The sequence below is a fragment of the Giraffa tippelskirchi genome, chromosome 10 (genome assembly GCF_054371585.1).
Source record: "Giraffa tippelskirchi isolate mGirTip1 chromosome 10, T2T-mGirTip1v1.2.pri, whole genome shotgun sequence".
NCBI lineage: Eukaryota > Metazoa > Chordata > Mammalia > Artiodactyla > Giraffidae > Giraffa > Giraffa tippelskirchi.
Genome location: NC_137284.1, coordinates 145235305 through 145255172, shown reverse-complemented (window position 1 = coordinate 145255172; position 19868 = coordinate 145235305). Strand labels below are relative to the sequence as shown.

General features: G+C 39.8%; 2 protein-coding genes across 4 annotated transcripts in view; one reads left to right on the top strand and one right to left on the bottom strand.

Annotated features, from left to right (window-relative positions):
- The window catches only part of CREB3L2 (cAMP responsive element binding protein 3 like 2), a 254622-nt gene that overhangs the window by 48592 nt on the left and 186162 nt on the right, over positions 1 to 19868 (top strand). For both annotated transcript variants that reach the window (XM_081533105.1, XM_081533107.1), the window contains one exon: positions 18624 to 18788. The gene's annotated coding sequence lies outside the window, so the exon portion shown is untranslated. The remainder of the gene's footprint in view (positions 1 to 18623; positions 18789 to 19868) is intronic.
- The window catches only part of AKR1D1 (aldo-keto reductase family 1 member D1), a 51099-nt gene that overhangs the window by 20905 nt on the left and 10326 nt on the right, over positions 1 to 19868 (bottom strand). For both annotated transcript variants that reach the window (XM_081533112.1, XM_081533113.1), the window contains exons 2-4: positions 10119 to 10286; positions 6905 to 7021; positions 2716 to 2793 (exon numbers count right to left, since the gene is read on the bottom strand). In XM_081533112.1, the coding sequence (XP_081389238.1) occupies positions 2716 to 2793; positions 6905 to 7021; positions 10119 to 10286 (363 nt within the window). The remainder of the gene's footprint in view (positions 1 to 2715; positions 2794 to 6904; positions 7022 to 10118; positions 10287 to 19868) is intronic.

Here is a 19868-nt window from a genome sequence, read left to right as displayed (position 1 = left end):
TCTCACATACATACATTATTTAGAAGATTAAAAATCAAGCTTTTCCTGTCTTTTCAATAATTTAAAGGACTATATCAGAAATCTCCCGTCGTAACAGTGAATTTACCAATGTCTTTCTGTATTCAATCAGTTTTTGCTGTTTATATTTTGAATATAATTTATTTGATACGTACGTGTTTAAAATTGTATATCTTCTTAGTAAATTAAATCTTCATCATTATGGTTTTGCACTTCCCTATACATTTTTTTTGTTTTTTAATGTGGCTGCACCAGGTCTTAATTGTGGCACATAGCCTCCTTGGTCTTCCCTGTAGCATGTGGGGTTTTTTTCAGCTGTGGCACGTAAATTCTTCGGTTGCTGCATGTGGGATCTTGTTCCCAGATCCGGGATCAAATCCAGGGAGTGCTGGGTCTTAGTCACTGGACCACCAGGGAAGTACCCCCCGCCCCCCGCCACATACATTTTAGCGTCAGCTTTTCCATTTCTTTTGGGATTTTGATTGGGATCGCATTGAATCTATCCATGAATTTGGAGAGAATTAACAACTTATCTGTATTCAGTCTTTCCATCAAAGAACATGATATAGCTCTCCTTTTATTTAGATTTAAAAAATCTTCTCGGTAAAATACTGTAATTTTAACTGTATAAGTCTTGCACAGATTGTGTTAAATTTATCTCTAAATATTTAATATATATATATTTTTACAAATTCCACTTCCCTGTGGTACATATATACAATGGAATATTACTCAGACATAAAAAGGAACACATTTGAGTCAGTGCTAATGAGGCGGATGAACCTAGAGCCTATTATATAGAGTGAAATAAATCAGGAAGAGAAAATAATTATCATATACTAACGCATTTATGGAATCTAGAAAGATGATACTGATGAACCTATTTGCAGAGCAGCAATGGAGACACAGACATTGAGAACAGACTTATGGACATGGCTTGGGTGGAAGGAAGAAGGAGACGGTAGGAGGTATGGACAGAGTAACATGGAAAATACATTACCATATGTAAAATAAACAGCCAATGGGAATTTGCTGTATGACTCAGGGAACTCAAACCAGGACTTGGTAACAACCTAGAGGGGTGGGATGGGGAGGGAGGTGGGAGTCATGTTCAAGTGGAAAGGGACATGGGTAAACCTATGGCTGATTCATGTTGATGTTTGGTAGAAAACAGTGTAATACTGTAAAGCAATTATCCTTCAATTAAAAATAAATAAATTTTTTTAAAAAGGAAAAAAAATCTGCTTTCAATCGTGCATTGGTAGCATATGGATTGAGTAAATGGTTTTTCAGGTGGAGAGGCCCAGACGCAGAAAACATACTCAGTGCCTCCTCAACCCTCAAAACAATCCACAGTTCAGAGCTTTAAGCTGTTACCGACATGGGGTGAAGTCTATTAGAAAGAGATAAGCATTCGATTATAATTTCCAGCCTTTGGACAAAATTATACATGAGGGGGAAGTCTATTGCATGCATGCGTGCTCAGTCATGTTCAACTCTTTGAATGAGATAATTGTTAGATTATAATTTCCAGCCTTTGGAGCTTGAATTGGGAGAGGCAGGCAAACAACTGCCAGAGGTCAGGCAGAGACTTAGGTTTTCCCTAGCTTCCCACAAGTGAAAGATTTCAGTTCTGCTCTGACTTGATTCCAAAGATGTCTGAACATGAGTCCTAAGTGTCTACATGTATGGAGTGAACAGTACCTGTCCCAAGGCTATGTTGTTGTTTTACAGCTGCTAAGTCATGTCTGACTCTTTTGCGACCCCATGGACTACAGCCCTCCAGGCTTCTCTGTCCATGGGATTTTCCAGGCAAGAACACTGGAGTGGGTTGCCATGCCCTTCTCCAGGGGATCTTCCCAACCCAGGGATCGAACTTGGGTCTCCTGCATTGCAGGTGGATTCTTTACTACTGAGCCACCAGGTAAGCCCCTCCCGAGGCTAACATGGCCCCTTTTACCCAGGGTAAAATGCAGCCCAGCAACCAGTAAGATAATATAAGAGAGGAACTATTGGGATTATTTTTGCTTTTATTTCTCCCAAGGCTATAGCAAGAGAGAAATAAGAGCAAACATAACTCAAAAGTTCCTCTCCTAAATTATCTTACTGGTTGCTGCACTGCCTCTTACTCTGGGTAGAAGCTGCCATGTTACCACATAACAAACCAGTTCATAATGTCTATACCTGCCTCCCCCCAACACATAAATCCATAAGGGTTTTCTCATTATTTCTCCCTACTTTCTCACTCTTATAATCTTGGGGAAGGAACCAGCAGATTGCTCAGAAATGGAACCAGAATTATTTTTCAGTTTTTCATTTATTATTTTACATTTGTTTGTTTTAGACATCATATTACTGATTTTTAAAAATTCAGTTTGAGAAACAAAAAACTTGAGTTATCTCATTTATATATTTTTATTTACTGTTATAGTAAAGCTTATCTCCTTTACTTTCTTTTGCCTCCCACTTGTCTCTCCTTCTTATCTTTGGCATTCTTCTCTTCCATCAAAGCAAAATCAAACACTTTTCAGTGCCCAGAAATGGAGATTTTATGCATCTTTGCTCATGGTTAGAAATACCTGACTATTACTTTTCATTGGGAGTAAAGGTTGCAACTCTCCATAAAGCTAACAGGAATAACCAGATTACAATTTAAAAATGTGTTCTTTCAAGGTTAAGAAGCCTATTTTAACTTACCTCCCAAGTGGCACATAGATTTGACTTGTGATATAACCATTTGCCATTTTCATCTTTAGGATATAACTCATCTCCAGGCTGTTAAAAAAAAAAAAAAAAAAGAGCAAGTATATCTGAGGACTAAAATGATGGAATTTGAGTTGTCAATATTTCAATATACCCTGACCCTGGGAAACCAACTTAAGATATACATATAAATTTGTTTTCTCCCCTTTGTGGAGCTATCCAGAAATTCACTTGTCCAACATATATGACACGTTAGTCTTATTCTCTCACCTTGTCATTTATTGTTCCTTTATTTATTGACAGATTATTGTTGCTAAGTCATGAAGTTCTCTCTTAATGATAACATTTCTCATTAGAAAAAAGTAAAAGTTGAGAATTAGGATGTTTAGACTCAGTGTTTGGGTAGTATATCCTTGCCAAAGTTGAGGGCAACAAATTTCTTACTCTTATGAGAAACCAAATGTCATCACTAAGGCTGAGAAGGAATTCTTCAGCTAAGAAAAGCATAGTTGATGAATGGAATGGTCCTTAAGTATAAGGGAAATGGACAGCTCATTACTTCTAAGGTCTGGCTAATCACCCTGTGGTTCTTTTCTTTCCCTTTTTAGCGGCCTCTAGGAGTTCAGCATCTTTTTTTCTACTTCACACACTAACTGTTGAACCTCCTTTTCTAGCTTTTGGTGACACTTTTTCAAAGAAGATTGACTGTTGTTGTTCAGTCGCTAAGTTGTGTCCAACTCTTTGCAACCCCATACTGCAGCATGCCGAGCTTCCCTGTCCTTTCACCATCTCCCAGAGTGTGATCAAACTCATGTCCATTGAGTTGGTGATGCCATCCAACCATCTCATCCTCTGTCGTTCCCTTCTCCTCCTGCCCTCAATCCTTCCCAGCATCAGGGTCTTTTCCAATGAGTCGGCTCTTCGCATCAGTTGGCCAAAGTATGGGAGCTTCAGCATCAGTCCTTCCAATGAATATTCAGGGTTGATTTTCTTTAGGATTGACTGGTTTGGTCTCTTTTCTGTCCAAGGGAACCTCAGGAGTGTTCTCTAACACCACAGTTCAAAAGCATCCGTTGTTCAGCACTCAGCCTTCTTCATAGTCCAACTCTCGCATCCATACATGACTACAGGAAAAACCATAGCTTTGACTATATGGACCTTTGTTGGCAAAGTGATATCTCTGCTTTTTAATACACTGTGTAGGTTTATCTATTGACTCTGGTGTGGAAATTGTCTTTCATATTTCTCGTTTTTTTCCTATATGTAAAAATGGGATCCATCTCATATGGGTTTGGAAATGGGATAGAGAGAAATAAAAGATGATTTCTAGGTTCCTTGAGTGGATGGTGGTAACCATTTCCTGAGGCTGGACAATGAATTGAGAGTTTTGTTTTGGATATTTTGAGTTTGAAATGACTGTTAGACACTCAAGTGGATATTTGAAGAGAACAGAGAGGTCTCAGAGGGTGGCTCAGAAAGAGATTGTGGGCACAGGTAAAATGTGGGAGTTCCTCAGCATATTAAATGGTATTCAATCCATGCAATTGGGTGAAATCATCTACAGAAAGAGTGTGGCTCAGTCAGGCAAAAATATTGAGGGAAGAGCACTGGGCAAAGCATTTGGAGTTTAGTGGGGAAGGAGCTGCCAAAGAATCATCAGAGGATGATATCATCAAAGCCACAAGGTAAAAATGTACAAAGAAAGATGCAGTGATCAATTGCATTGAAAGAGGTCAAATAAAATATGAGGACAAACTGTCTATTGGATTTGGTTGGTGGCATAGAAGTCTTTGTAGATCTTGATAATAGGAAATTTTTGTTATTAAAAAGGAGCAAGGAATTGGATAAAATCCATTATATTTTTAAAATTTTTCCTGAATTTTTCCCTCTGCCATCTTACCTGAATGAAACTTTTACCTGATGATCACACTTCCTCCATGCCCTCTTTAACAAAGGGGGCATATAAAGTTCACCTAAATTTTCTTCTGTTACACTGAAAGTGGGAAAAGGACTCCTTTCTCCTCAAAGCCATGTAATCATTCATATTAACTACCCTGTATTTCTATGATTTCTAAGCCCTTTGACCTTCTTAACACTTATGATGCTTATTTCTACTCTATTCTCCCTCCATATTTCTTATCTTTAGCATTTCCTAATTTTACTTCTGATCTGAAATGGCTTTATGCCTCCATCATGAACTCTGTTAATATTAGTAGTTTTTACTCTCCCAAATTTTAATTCTTTATCATGTCTGAACCCATGTTAGATATTTCTATGATGTCTCCTTAAGCATCCACTGTACTAACTTTACTAATCCCTTCATCTGGACAAGCCCATTGTCTTTTTCCTCCTTTCCTGCTCCTGACTATAAAGCATTATTAGAAGAATAATTCAACCTTCTAAAAATCCACCCTGTTCACTCTCATTCCTGTTTAGCAATAACTTTGTCCTTGTAAAATGTTTTACGCTTTTTTGTACTTTGTATTTTGTTCTGAACTTGTGTCTGCTTGTTAACTTGACATTACAAAATAACAAAGTGCTAAAACATTTTAGCAAGAAAGGTATTTGTTTTTTAAAAATCATGAGATTCAAAAAGCATGTGATATTTTGACTTCAAAGCTTGATTTTTCAGTTACAGGAAGTACAGGTTCAGTTGGGAGGTAATGTCACTGTAGTGTAAAATTTGTCACTGTTAAAAGTTTTACCTTCTCTGTGTCCTTGAGCCCTGATCCTATTTAAAAATAGAAATAGAATTTCTCTATTTACCTTCTCCAAAAGATTTTACAAGTCATTAGTCAGCTACAGAGAAGTAAATTTCATTTTCTCACTTTTAAATATAGCTTGTTTCTAAATCTGTAAGATTCAGTTTAGAACTCTGCCATTTGAAAAAAAATCAAAGTTAGCTGAGTAAAGAGAAGGGTTGAGGTCAAAATTCAAAGAGCCCGAAATCAAAATATCACTGTAGTGCACAGGACATTGGGATTATTAAGCTCATGATGATAAGAGAGAGGGTAGTGTAACATAAGGGAACAAGACTAGGATTGGCATTAGGAGACCAGGATCTGGTCCCAGTTCTGATGGACTTTAAGCCTGACCAAGTAGTTCATTGCTTGTGGTCTAAGTTTTCTCTTTGGTGAAATGAGGTTATTGGGATATATAATTGCTAAGGTGGCTCAGTCACTAAAGAATCCGCCTGCAATGCAGGAGACCCAGGTTTGATCCCTGGGTTGGGAAGATCCTCTGGAGAAGGAAACGGCAACCCACTCCAGTAGTTTTGCCTGGAGAATCCCATAGACAGAGGCGCCTGGCCGGCTATAGTCCATGAGGTCACAAGAGCTGAACACAACCTAGCGACTAAACCACCACCACCAGGTCACATCTTGGATGTGACCACAGAGGAAAGTCAATAAGGAAGGTGCTTCTAGAGAACAGAGCAGGGGCAGCCAGGTTGGCTGTGTAAAGAAATTCTGGTCACTGCAATGGCAGAGAGCCCTTGTTTTTCCTGTCCAGCAGGACTTCGTATACCTCATGGATAAGTGGTCAACTTTGTTTTTCAGTCTTTCCTTCCCTCAATGAAATTTTAAAGCTGTTGCTGATCTTCAGCAGTGTATAGTGGGTGTGTTGGTGGTAGTTAAATTAACAGTGAGCCCATAGATTGAGAAAGTTCAAGGAAGGAGTGATTTGAACTAAAGGAATATATATCACACAAAAGTCCTGATCTTGGAGCTGGTTTCAAAAACCTGACTATTCTCTCCAAAGGAAGAAAACCCAAAGGGTGGAGTGTAAGTTTTCAGTTGTACCTATTACTTTACATTATGTTCTGCAGAGATGTTTTCGTGACTGTGTGAATGGGCAGAAGGGTGTGCTGGAGGCTAGGCAACTACAGTATGGACTACAGTTAGTAGATTACATGTTGGTTTAACAAAGAACAAAGTATAACTGTAAAGACGTTATATAACAGAACATGCATTGGATTATGAATCAAGAAACTTGGGATCCAGGCCTTAGGTGGATACACAGAATCGTTCTTGTCATTTGTTGGGCTAGGTCAGTACTATCTCATTTATGGTAACAAAACATCATTATATTTTATGGTGCTAAGTAATGAATGAGCTTCCTGCACAGAGCTTTTTGCTCATGGTTGCCAAAGAGTGAAGCATAACCTTTAGGCATCTGAACTTACCTTAAAAGCCATGGGTATTTCAATGATGTAAAGATCCACATAATCTAGCTGGAGGACCTTGAGCGTCCTCTCCAGAGTTGGGCGGACCATCTCTGGGTCATGATTTGTAGCCCACAGCTGAAAGAAAAAAAGGGGGATAGTTAATATCCATGGTATTTTTTAAAATAATAATGCACCCCTTTTAAAATATTTTTAACTTTTTTTTTTTTTAACTGCATTGCACAGCACGCAGGATCTCAGTTCCCTGACCAGGAATGGAATCCATGCTCCCTGCAGTCGAAGCATGGAGTTCTAACTATAAGATGGCCAGGGAATTCCCCACCCCAGTAGTCTTTACACTCATATACACTGTATTCACTCATTCCATTTCACAGAAATATGTTTAAACTGCAGTGTCATCTGGGTATAGGTTGAACTGATAAAACTCTTGATACCCAGAGTATAACTTGATCTAAATATAGTACCAGAGATTTAAAGATCCACCTGAACCACAGAGAACCTAATTCAGCAATAAAGTCTTCCTCTGCCCTGTGCTAATTGCCAAATCCACCCTTAGCACTTTCATTTTTCCTCATTGTGTAATTAGGGAACATGTATCCATCTAGTGGTGCTGACCTGGCCTGGTGCTTTATTTTCATTTCACTGATAGAAGGTATGACTCATCTGAGTAAGAAATATGGTTGTGTATGTGACTTTACCAGTGCTTCACACTGTGATGGGTGGTGCAGATGCTGGTGAAATTTTAAATTATTGGAAAGGTTTAGATCCCTTTTGATAGCTCCTTTGTTCCCATTTGGTCCACTTCCTCATTTCCCCAGGAAAATTCTGCCAATCCCTACCAAGAAATTACTCAATCTGAACTGGTGATGTCACCAAAATGGTGTCATGGGAGACTCCTTTGTTGGAAATCTTTGTCCTCCAAAATGATCATCAGTTAAACAGCTATTCATGAATTAAAAACCAATAAAAATGTTGGTCAAAGGATGCCAACTCCCTGTTATGAGTGAGTTCTGGGGATCTAATGAATAGCATGGTGATTTTAGGTAGTAATACTGTTGCTAAGAGAATAAATCTTCAATGTTTTCATCACAAAAAATAATGATAATTATGTAATGTGATGGAGGTGTTAGCTAACACAATGGTGGTAACCATTTTGCAGTATATAATTGTATCAAATCAGTGTGTTGTACACTTACACTTATGTAGTGTCATATATCAGTTATATTTTAATAAAGCTGAAAAGGTAAATAAAAGGCAAGTAGACAGTTTAACATATATAAGAAAAAGAAATTACTCAGTCTCTAAAGTGCTAAGTAATGAAAAATTAGGCCTTGGGTTATCAGAGTGGAGCATGTGTACCCTTGAGGTCTGTGAAACTTAGGGTACTGAGGGGTACTCAGAGCCTCAGGGTAAATGAGTATATTTTCTTGGAGCATGAAATTTGCTCACATATTTTTTTTTGAAAAAAAAAAAACTTTCCGTACACTTTTTGCCACAAGTAAGGGCAAGCAAAATTGGTAAAATTTAATTTTTTTTAATTTTTTAAATTTTTTCCTATGTTGAACAATAATTTTTTTTCTTGCCTTCAAAGCACAGAAAAGAGAAAACAATGCAAGAGTAGTGAAAAATGTGTTTTTGTTTTTAATGTGGGTCTTTTTTGTGTATTATTGACATCCCATCTAATTGAAAATTCTGTGTTTTATATATTTTAATCTACCTTTATTCAACAGTTTGAGGTACTCTTTAAGTGCTTTGTAAATGTTAACTCATAGCAACCTTATGAAATGGGCAATTGAATTCAGTTCTTTTTCAGTGTGATAGGTATTGCAACAACTTTAACTGTTTACCAGGGAGACAAAAAGGAGAGTTTTTTTTTGTTTTTCATTTGTAACTTCAAAAATATTTCCATCTTTGGCTCACGGCCTCAGGATATGAGTTCAAGTTTATTCTTCCCCAGAAACTCTTGGTGAGTTCTTGTGAGAGACTCTGTAATAACAAAATCTTTAAGAATCAGATTGTAAAGCTGTAATAAAGTGACAAGCTTCAGGCTGGCATTTTGGGACAGTGGTTCTACATGGCCCCTTGAAATCATAGCCCGTAAGTGGCTGGTGACTTGGGGAACTGCAGGCTCTCAGAGAGAGCTCGAAAAGGGGTTGGGAGAAGGGCTTCTGGGCAGGGAGTGAAATCTGAAGCACCATTTTGTTCTCTTTAGAAAGCTTAGGAGAATTGTATTATAAGTTCTCTAAAGTTATTAAGTTTCATTCCTTCACGGCTGCCTGTAAATATGTATTCAGTATTTCCACTGGCTCTCATCTTATCATGATACTTTATATTTCTGATTGCATTTCAATGGATAGTGATTTCTAACTATCATCAGTTGGAGATTTCAATTTCTCAAAAGATGTACACAAAATGTGGTATATCCGTTCAATGGAATATTATTTGGCTATAAAAAGAAATGAAATTCTGATAAATGTTACAACATAGATGAAAGTAGAAAACATAGTAAGAGAAAGAAGCTACTCAGAGAAGAATACATATTACATGAATCCTTTTGTATGAAATGTCCAGAATAGGAAATCTAGAGAGAAATAAAGTAGATCAGTGTTTACCAGTGACTAGGGGAGAGGGATAAATGGGAAGTGATTACTAGTAGGTGAGGGGTTTCTTTTTGGAGTGATAAAAATATTCTGGAAAAGGTGTTGGTCGTGGTTGTACAACTCTGTGAATATACTAAAAAGCACTGATTTTACATGGTGAGCTTTATGGTACATGAATTATATCTCAAAAAATTAGTGATGTATGGACAAACAGGCATATACAGAAGAAAAAGACTACCTATTTTAAAGAAAAAAGTTGTGATAAATGCTTATTGTAATATGAACCACTTCCTCATGTCCCTTTACTCCTCAAATCTACTTTCATTGTAGGTGTGGCTCTTCCATATTGTCTTAAATCAATGCCGAAGTGTGAAGAAAGAACTTTGCCCTAACTTCAAGGGGCTATTTAGTCCCTAAATTCTTGGCAAGATTGAGGAATTTGCCAGTTCAGAACTCACTCTTTGGGACACCCCTGATGGTCCAGTAGTTAGGACTCTGTACTTCCATTGCAGGGGGTGTGGGAAACTAAGATCTCACAAGCTGGTAGCTTGGTGAGTTTCTTCAGCAGGGAAAAGTGACTTCAGGCTCACCATGTAGGTGAAGGAAAGTCTCACCTTTCCACAGTAGAAGATATCCTCCCTCCGCACCTTTCCTTCTGCTATCTTCTCCCTGATGGCCTCCCCCACTTCATGCTCGTTCTGGTAGAGGTAGGCCCCATCAATGTGCCGGTACCCCGTGTCGATGGCAATCTTCACTGATGTTGCACAGGTCCCCTTAGGAGTCTACAATGATAGGGAATTGGGATGGGGGAGAAGAGAAATACGTCTTTCATTTAGTTTAATCATTCTTAATCTTGCTCCTTGGAAGAAAAGTTATGACCAACCTAGACAGCATATTAAAAAGCAGAGACATTATTTTGCCAACAAAGGTCTGTCTAGTCAAAGCTATGGTTTTTCCAATAGTCATGTATGGATGTGAGAGTTGGACTATAAAGAAAGCTGAGCGCTGAAGAATTGATGCTTTTGAACTGTGGTGTTGGAGAAAACTCTTTGAGAGTCCCTTGGACTGCAAGGAGATCCAACCAGTCAATCCTAAAGGAAATCAGTCCTGAATATTCATTGGAAGGACTGATGGTGAAGCTGAAACTCCAAAACTTTGGCCACCTGATGCAGAGGACTGACTCATTGGAAAAGACTCTGATGCTGGGAAAGGTTGAAGGTAGGAGGAGAAGGGGCCGACAGAGGATGAGATGGTTGGATGGCATCATTGACTCAAAGGACTTGAATTTGAGTAAGCTCTGGGAGTTGGTGATGCAGCATACCAGGGAGGCCTGGCGTGCTGCAGTTCATGGGGTCGCAAAGAGTCGGACATGACTGAGCAACTGAACTGAACTGAACTGAATCAGGACACTTGGCACATACATTGTTTCATAGCAAACATGACAAATTGCCAGTTCTATGCTGTTGTGACTGGAAGATGGAGTCTGAAAACTGGAGAAATTGACCTAGCAGGTTGCTTCCAACCCTTAATGGAAGATTCATCCATCCCAGGGCCGCCCTTAGCTTTGCAGCTTCAGAATGTAACTTGACCAATTGTTCCCAAAGATAAGAGATTTCACGGTAGCCCTGTTGTGAATGTGTGTATATTAGTTGCTAAGTTCTGTCTGATTCTTTGCAACCCATGGACTGTAGCCCACCAGGCTCCTCTTGTCCGTGGGATTCTCCAGGCAAGAATACTGGAGTAGGTTGCCATTTCCTTCTCCAGGAGATCTTCCTAACCCAGGGATCAAACCTGGGTCTCCCGCATTAACCGTTTGAGCCACCAGGGAAGCCCAGTCCTGTTATAGGAGGGCACAATTTCATTGAAGAAGGCTCAATTATAAGTTAAAGGCATGGGTAAAAAATACTGAGATAACATCCACAGACTGGAATACCACTCAGTAATAAGAAGGAATGAACTATTGTTACACAAAACAACATGGATGAATATCAAAATAATTATACCAGAAGTCAGACAAAAAAGAATAAATACTTTCTGATTCTATTTACATAAAATACTAGAAAATGAAAACTAACTTATAGTAACAGTCACAGATCAGCAATTGCCTGCGGTAGTGGGTAGGGACTATGGGCATGAATCATAGGGAGGGAAAACAAGGGAGTCCAAACAAGCTTTCAGCAATGATATGTTTACTGTCTTGATTATGGTGATGGCTTCACAAATATATACATGTGTCAAACTCATCAAACTGCACACTTTAAATACGTGTGGTTTATTATATGTCAATTATACCTCAGTAGAACTGGGATAAAAAGATTGTCAGGGGTGTGTTATATTTTTCAAGATACATTTTTATCAAATTTGGCAGCCAAAGCTTTGTTCATTTCATACAACTGCATGAAGCATAAGACTGAGGATATTCAGGACCCCAAAACCTGACATGTTCTTTGCACTTGAGGTGTAAGTTATTCATTTTTCAAATTGCATATAAATTACTGTTCTTTAGTTACGAAGACATTTAAATATACAAGAGTGTGCTTCATTTACATTTTTTCTTAATGAGAAGTGAAGGACTTGATGGAGACTTTCCTGAAGACAAACAACTAATCTCATCAAATTAAAATTACAAGTCTTATTTTAGGTTTTGTATAGGGGAGAGGCTTAATGCTATTTGTCGATTTTTATTGACCTCATATTCAGATAATGATCATTCCCATCTCATTCACAAATGTTGAAAACTACTTGTGCTTGTGTCTGTATTTTCAGTGTTCTAGCCAAATGCTTGATAATGTCATATCAGACAACTGTTGGTTTGCTGTAGAATGAAAGAGACCAGGAATCTCTTGTATATACAATGACCTTATAGTTCTGGGCTGGAAACAGAAAGCGTTGGGAGCATAAACTATTTTCTTCCCCTATTTCAGTTAAAAGTCATTGCTACTAATGTAAGAGGATATGAAGAATGAACCAGTTGGCTACACAGATGGTATTAGAAAAAAAGGATTCATAGTCACAAATGTAAAATAGTTAGGAAAGGGAGACACACTTTTCAGGAATGTTAGAAACACATCTTGGGTGTCTTAACAACATGATCAATAAAGCTGGAACAGAAATTAAGCCCAAACCCCCCAAGCTGTAAAATGAGGTGTTATGGATGACAACTGTGACAACAAAAGCTCAGTGGGAAGAGGAGGGTTCGGGTAGAATCAGAACTTTACTGAGGAAAAAGTAAAAATACTGCTTTCTTTCTTGGGTGTATACATAGTACTAACAAAAAAGAATAAAGTTCAATATGAGATAGTAAATATATCAGACATATCATTGAGATTCTGTGGATTGGAACTGATAGTTTAAGTATGAAAAGTGAAAGTGAAAAGTGTTAGTTGCTCAGTTGTGGCTGATTGTGTGTGACCCCATGGACTGTAGCCCACCAAGCTTCTCTGTCCATGGAATTCTCCAGGCAAGAATACTGGAGTGAGTTTCCATTCCCTTCTCCAGGGCATCTTCCTGACCTAGGGATTGAACCCAAGTTTCCTGCATTGGCAGGCAGATTCTTTACCACTGAGCCACCAGTAGTCATGTATGAATGTCAGAGTTGGACTATAAAGAAAGCTGAGCGCCAAGGAATTGATGCTTTTGAACTGTGGTATTGGAGAAGACTCTTGAGAGTCTCTTGGACTGCAATGAGATCCAACCAGTCCATCCTAAAGGAGATCAATCCTGGGTGTTCATTGGAAGGACTGATATTGAAGCTGAAACTCCAATACTTTGGCCACCTGATGTGAAGAGCTGACTCATTGGAAAAGACCCTGATGCTTGGAAAAATTGAGGGCAGTAGAAGAAGGGGATGACAGAGGATGAGATGGCTGGATGGCATCACCGACTCAATGGACATGGGCTTGGGTAGACTCAGGGAGTTGGTGGTGGACAGGGAGGCCTGGCGTGCTGCGGTTCATGGGGTCGCAAAGAGTCAGACACGACTGAGTGACCGAACTGAACTGAGCCACCAAGTATACAGCTAAAGTAACTTTAATACAAGGGGAAAAGCCCAACAAAAATGCATATTGAAATATATGATTGTATTTTCTTTAAAAAATTTCTTTTATTTATTTGGTTGTGCTAGGTCTTAGTCACAACATGTGTGATCTTAGATCTTCATTGTGGCATGCGGGATGCTTGGTTGCGGCATGCAAACCCTTAGTTGAAGCATGTGGGACCTAGTTCCCTGACCCGGGCCCCCTGCATTGGCAGCACAGAATCTCAGCCACTGAACCACTAGGGAAGTCAGTATATGATTGTATTTTCAAAGGTTAACACAAGAAAAGAAACGTTTAGTACAAAGAAAGGGTAAATGACAAGGGCTAAGGTAGGAGTGTGGTACTGATTTGGCCTGAGTAATATATGGCTGGAAAAGGTCAATTTTCATTCCAATCCCAAAGAAAGGCAATGCCAAAGAATGCTCAAACTACCGCACAATTGCACTCATCTCACACGCTAGTAAAATAATGCTTAAAATTCTCCAAGCCAGGCTTCAGCAATACGTGAACCATGAACTTCCAGATGTTCAAGCTGGTTTTAGAAAAGGCAGAGGAACCAGAGATCAAATTGCCAACATCCGCTGGATCTTCGAAAAAGCAAGAGAGTTCCAGAAAAACATCTATTTCTGCTTTATTGATTATGGCAAGGCCTTTGACTGTGTGGATCACAATAAACTGTGGAAAATTCAGAAAGAGATGGGAATACCAGACCACCTGACCTGCCTCTTGAGAAACCTGTATGCAGGTCAGGAAGCAACAGTTAGAACTGGACATGGAACAACAGACTGGTTCCAAATAGGAAAAGGAGTCCGTCAAGGCTGTATATTGTCACCATTGCTTATTTAACTTATATGCAGAGTACATCATGAGAAATGCTGGGCTGGAGGAAGCACAAGCTGGAATCAAGATTGCCGGGAGAAATATCAACAACCTCAGATATGCAGATGACACCATCCTTATGGCAGAAAGCGAAGAAGAACTAAAGAGCCTCTTGATGAAAGTAAAAGAGGAGAGTGAAAAAGTTAGCTTAAAGCTCAACATTCAGAAAACTAAGATCATGGCATCTGGTCCCATCACTTCATGGGAAATAGATGGGGAAACAGTGGAAACAGTGGCTGACTTTATTTTTGGGGGGGCTCCAAAATCACTGCAGATGGTGATTGCAGCCATGAAATTAAAAGACCTTACCCCTTGGAAGGAAAGTTATGACCAACCTAGATAGCATATTTAAAAGCAGAGACATTACTTTGCCAACAAAGGTCCGTCTAGTCAAGGCTATGGTTTTTCCAGTAGTCATGTATGGATGTGAGAGTTGGACGGTGAAGAAAGCTGAGCACCGAAGAATTGATGCTTTTGAACTGTGGTGTTGGAGAAGACTCTTCAGGGTCCCTTGGACTGCAAAGAGATCCAACCAGTCCATCCTAAAGGAGATCAGTCCTGGGTGTTCATTGGAAGGACTGATGTTGAAGCTGAAACTCCAATACTTTGGCCACCTCATGCGAAGAGTTGACTCATTGGAAAAGACCCTAATGCTGGGTAGGATTGGGGGCAGGAGGAGAAGGGGATGACAGAGGATGAGATGGTTGAATGGCATCACCAACTCGATGGACATGGGTTTGGGTAAACTCCGGGAGTTGGTGATGCACAGGGAGGCCTGGAGTGCTGCGATTCATGGGGTTGCAAAGAGTCGGACACGGCTGAGCGACTGAACTGAACTGAAGATATGGCTGGTGCTTTTTTTAATAAAGTTTATGGCACAGCAGCAGGTTATAGTAGTGAAAAGTTTGATTATTCAGGTATCATTAAAGAGCCTTTTCTAAAAGATCTTTAGTTGCTAAAAATATTATGTGAGATGGCAGAAGCAGCAGTGAGGTGAATTACTATTTTGGACTTAATTCTAATCAACATGGAGGAACTGTTTGGAAATGTGGATGTGAGAAAAGTATTAATACTTCTCTGTAAGTCTTAAATGTAGCATAAGAGAATTCTATGTAAATTAAGACAGATTCTCTGGGGAAAATTCATTTTAGGGAAATATAAGAAAGCTCAAATAGAATACCATGTTTGTAAACTCAAATAAGTGATAAGATCAGAGAATCTAAAATACAAAAAAATTGACTCCATGCATAAGAACACTCTTAGTAAAATAAGAAATCTGTTTTCTGAAATGGACAGCAGCACCTTTTATCGACTTAAGAAAGCCGGGAGTCCAGTAAGGATGAGGTGTGACTTACCCTAGGTCAACATCCATCATCCGGTGCTGTGTGACCCACAAGTAGAATTCAGGAGTCTGAAAACCCAGCAGGCTTAGCATCACTCCCTTTGACGCCATTTAGAAAATGTCTGATTCCCATCCCTGAGTTTTAAGCTCCGTGGATCCTAGTTTCCAGGGGCAAACCAGGCTCCTTATTTCTAGAGTTTAGCATTCAAGGTGAAAAGCTGCCATTCTGGCAGGGATGAGTGAATTTTAAAATCAAAGGCAGTAGGCCTCCTCCATATTTACCCAGTGGGGCAGGGAAGAAAGTGTTTACCACCCAGGTCAATGATATACCCTTTCCTAATTTTGATAGTTAATGCGCAATGACCTGAGTAAATGATCTAAGAAGGATAAGTTGACAAGAGACTCACACAATTCAGAGATGAGAATCTGGGTCATAATACCACATAAGCCACCTAGACCAGCAGAGATGTAGGCTAAGAGTGCAGAAATCTAGAATTAGGAGTCTCAGAGGGAGACAATAAGTATCAATTGCAGCTTGAAGACAGCTTTAATGCTTTAATATTTATTTATTTTTTAGCTGCAGAGTCTTTTGTGGTGCACGGGCTTAGATGCCCCATGGCATGTGGGATCTTCCCGACCCAGGGATTGAACCCGTGTCCCCTGCATTGGCAGGTGGATTCTTAACCACCAGACCACCAGGGAAATTCTGAAGACAGTCTTAGTGGCAGGAGTTGTATTCAGCTGATAACCTACCTCTTTAAAATTTTTTCCAGGAAAGAAACCAAACAATTCTGGAAGGGTTTTTTCCCAGGGATGAACTTAGCACCCAAAGCCAATAGGTCTAGTTGGCACCAGGGGTAGACTAGTGGTTGGCATGGGGTAGCCCCCAGAACAGAGGCACTCATTTCCTCAGCTGTCTGGAGTGCTGGCTGCTAATCATACATACTGATTCCCTCTATGGATGGTGCAAGTGTGTAAAAGCCTTGTCCCCTTGACTTAGTACAACTCTCTGGCACCATTCCTATTCCAGAGCTCTCTGTGGGGTTGATGAGCCACTGTATCAGAGTTCAACCCTCCCTTCTTCACAGACCTGCTTTTCTCACCCCCTTGCAGGTCTGGTTCCTGAGACTACACCCCAGTAAGCCTCCTGCATGCAAATTTCCTTCTCCCAGAGGCTGTTTCCCAGAGTACCCAAACTAAGCCCCAGTAAGCCTCCTGCATGCAAATTTCCTTCTCCCAGAGGCTGTTTCCCAGAGTACCCAAACTAAGACACTCGGGTAAAGGAGGATTTCTTAAACAAGTTAAAGAAAGTGCTAATAATAAATTAGAAGGGTGATAAATGTGACCATATTAAAATTGAGAAACTCTGATCATCAAAGTCAGAAGTGAAGTTGCTCAGTCATGTGCGACTCTTTGCAATCCTATGGATCCTCTGTCCATGGAATTTTCCAGGCAAGAGTACTGTAGTGGGTTGTCATTTCCTTCTCCAGGGGACCTTCCTGACCCAGTGATCAAACCCCAGTCTCCCACATTTCATCAACGTCTGATCATCAAAAGACAGTATTAAAAAGGCAATTCAAAAGAGATGGTTTTACATGACATAATTGATAAAGAACTCATATCCAGGTATTTTAAAAATTCACCATATAAATAAAAAGAGAAAAATCCAATAAAGAATAATGCATAGAAGTCATAGCCACTTTGCAAAAAACGTACAAATGCCTAATAAAAATATGAAAAAATATGAAAAATTGACCATTTTTATGTAGGGTAAAGAAGATGCAAATTAAAACCACAATGAAAGATGATTTTACTCTTACTAAAGTTGCATAAATTAAAAAGACACCAAATATTGGTGACAGTGTGGAGCAAGAAATTCACCCATGGATTCTTAGAGGGAATGTGAATTACATAATTACTTTGGAAATTGTCTATATTGATATCATCTACTAAAACTGAAGATACTGATACTCATACAGTGCATATCTTAGAGAAACTCATGTACTTGTACAATAAGATGTGTGTAAGACTCTTTGTAGAAATATTGTCTGTGAAAGCCCAAACTGGGAGCAATACAAATGCCCACCAATAGAATGTAGATACTGATATATTCTTTTAATTAAATATTATACAGCAATAAAAATGGTTGACGAAGCAATAACATGGTGAATCTTACAACATAATATTAGGAAAAAGAGGCAAATCAAAAAATAGTGCATTCAGTATGTTTCCATTTATAAGAAATCCAAAAACTGTCAGAATTTGAAAAGATATATGCACCCCTATGTTCATCACAGCATTTGTTACAATAGCCAAGATATGGAAACAACTTAAGTGCCCATCAACAAATGAATGAATAAAGATGTGGAAATATATATGTACAATGGACTATTACTCAGTCATAAACAAGGAACGAAATAATGCCATTTGCAGCAACATGGGTGGACCCAGAGATTACATACTAAGTGAAGTGAGTCAGACAAAGACAAATATCGTATAATATCATGTATATGTAGAATCTAAAAAAATGACACAAATGAACTTATTTACAAAACAGAAATAGAGTCACATACATAGAAAACAAAATTACGGTTACCAAAGGGGAAAGGGGAGGTGGAATAAACTAGGAGATTGAGATTAACATATAGTAGTAGTAGTATAAAAGAGATAACCAAAAAGGACCTACTGTATAGCACTGGAAACCATACTCAATATCTTGTATATAATCTATATGAGAAAAGAATGGGAAAAAGAATGTATATCTGTATGTAAACTTTACTGTACACTTGAAACTAATGCAGCATTGCAAATCAACTATACTTCAATTAAAAAAATATTTTTTTCTGTTGTATGACCTTTAGAGAGAGTCAAGATGGCAGAGGAGTAGGAGGACCTAGAGTTCATCTCTCCCTACAAGTGCATCAAGAATACGTCTACAAATTGAACAGTCCTCACAGAGCACCTGCTGAACACTAGCAGAGGACCTCAGACACCTAAAGGGACAAGAAAGATCCCTGCATAACCAGGTAGGATGAAAGAAAAAGGGAAAAGGAAAAGGAGAGGAGACGGGATGGGAAGCTGCACCCCTGGGAGGAGCTGAGGGAGAGGAGAAGTTCCCACACCTAGAGAAGCCCCCTCACTGGTGGGGAGATCAGTTGGGATGGAAGGGGAGCTTCGAGGGCTATCAGAGGAGAGCACAGCAAATGATCTGTGGCAGACATTACTTTACCAACAAAGGTCCATCTAGTCAAGGCTATGGTTTTTCCAGTAGTCATGTATGGATGTGAGAGTTGGACTAGAAAGAAAGCTGAGCACCGAAGAATTGATGCTTTTGAACTGTGGTGTTGAAGAAGACTCTTGAGAGTCCCTTGGACAGCAAAGAGATCCAAGCAGTCCATCCTAAAGGAAATCAGTCCTGAATATTCATTGGAAGGACTGATGCTGAAGCTGGAGCTCCAATACTTTGGCCACCTGATGTGAAGAACTGACTCGTTGGAAAAGACCCTGATGCTGAGAAAGATTGAAGGCGGGAGGAGAAGGGGCCGACAGAGGATGGGATGGTTAGATGGCATCACCAACGCGATGGACATGAGTTTGAGTAAGCTCCAGGAGTTGGTGATGGACAGAGAAGCCTGGCGTGCTGCAGTCTGTGGGTTCGCAAAGAGTAGGACACGACTGAGCGACTGCACTGACTGAGGCAGGAAGACTGAGACCTGCAGATGGTCTGTGCCACCGCCCTGTGCCCCAGCCTGAGAGATGTGTTACCAGTGCACACGAGGGCTGGTGCTAAATGGGAGGTTTGGTGAGCAGACCTGGGGAGAGCACTGCTCTTGGCTATGAGGAGGCAGCCTAAGGGGATGGGATTAGGGAAAAATGCAGCTGAGAATGCTTGTGGAGGAAACGCAGACCACTGTAGAAGTGAAGCACCTTTGTTCACTGACACGCAAGAGCTGGGACCGCCACTGCAGCCTCTCTCTCCCCACGCGTGGCCCTTGCCTCCCTGGGCACTAGGAAGGGCTTCTTTCTTGTGACCCTGGCCACCACTGCATCCGCACTCCCCTCCTCACTAAGGCTGACTTATCTGCATCAGGACAGCCTTGGGAGCA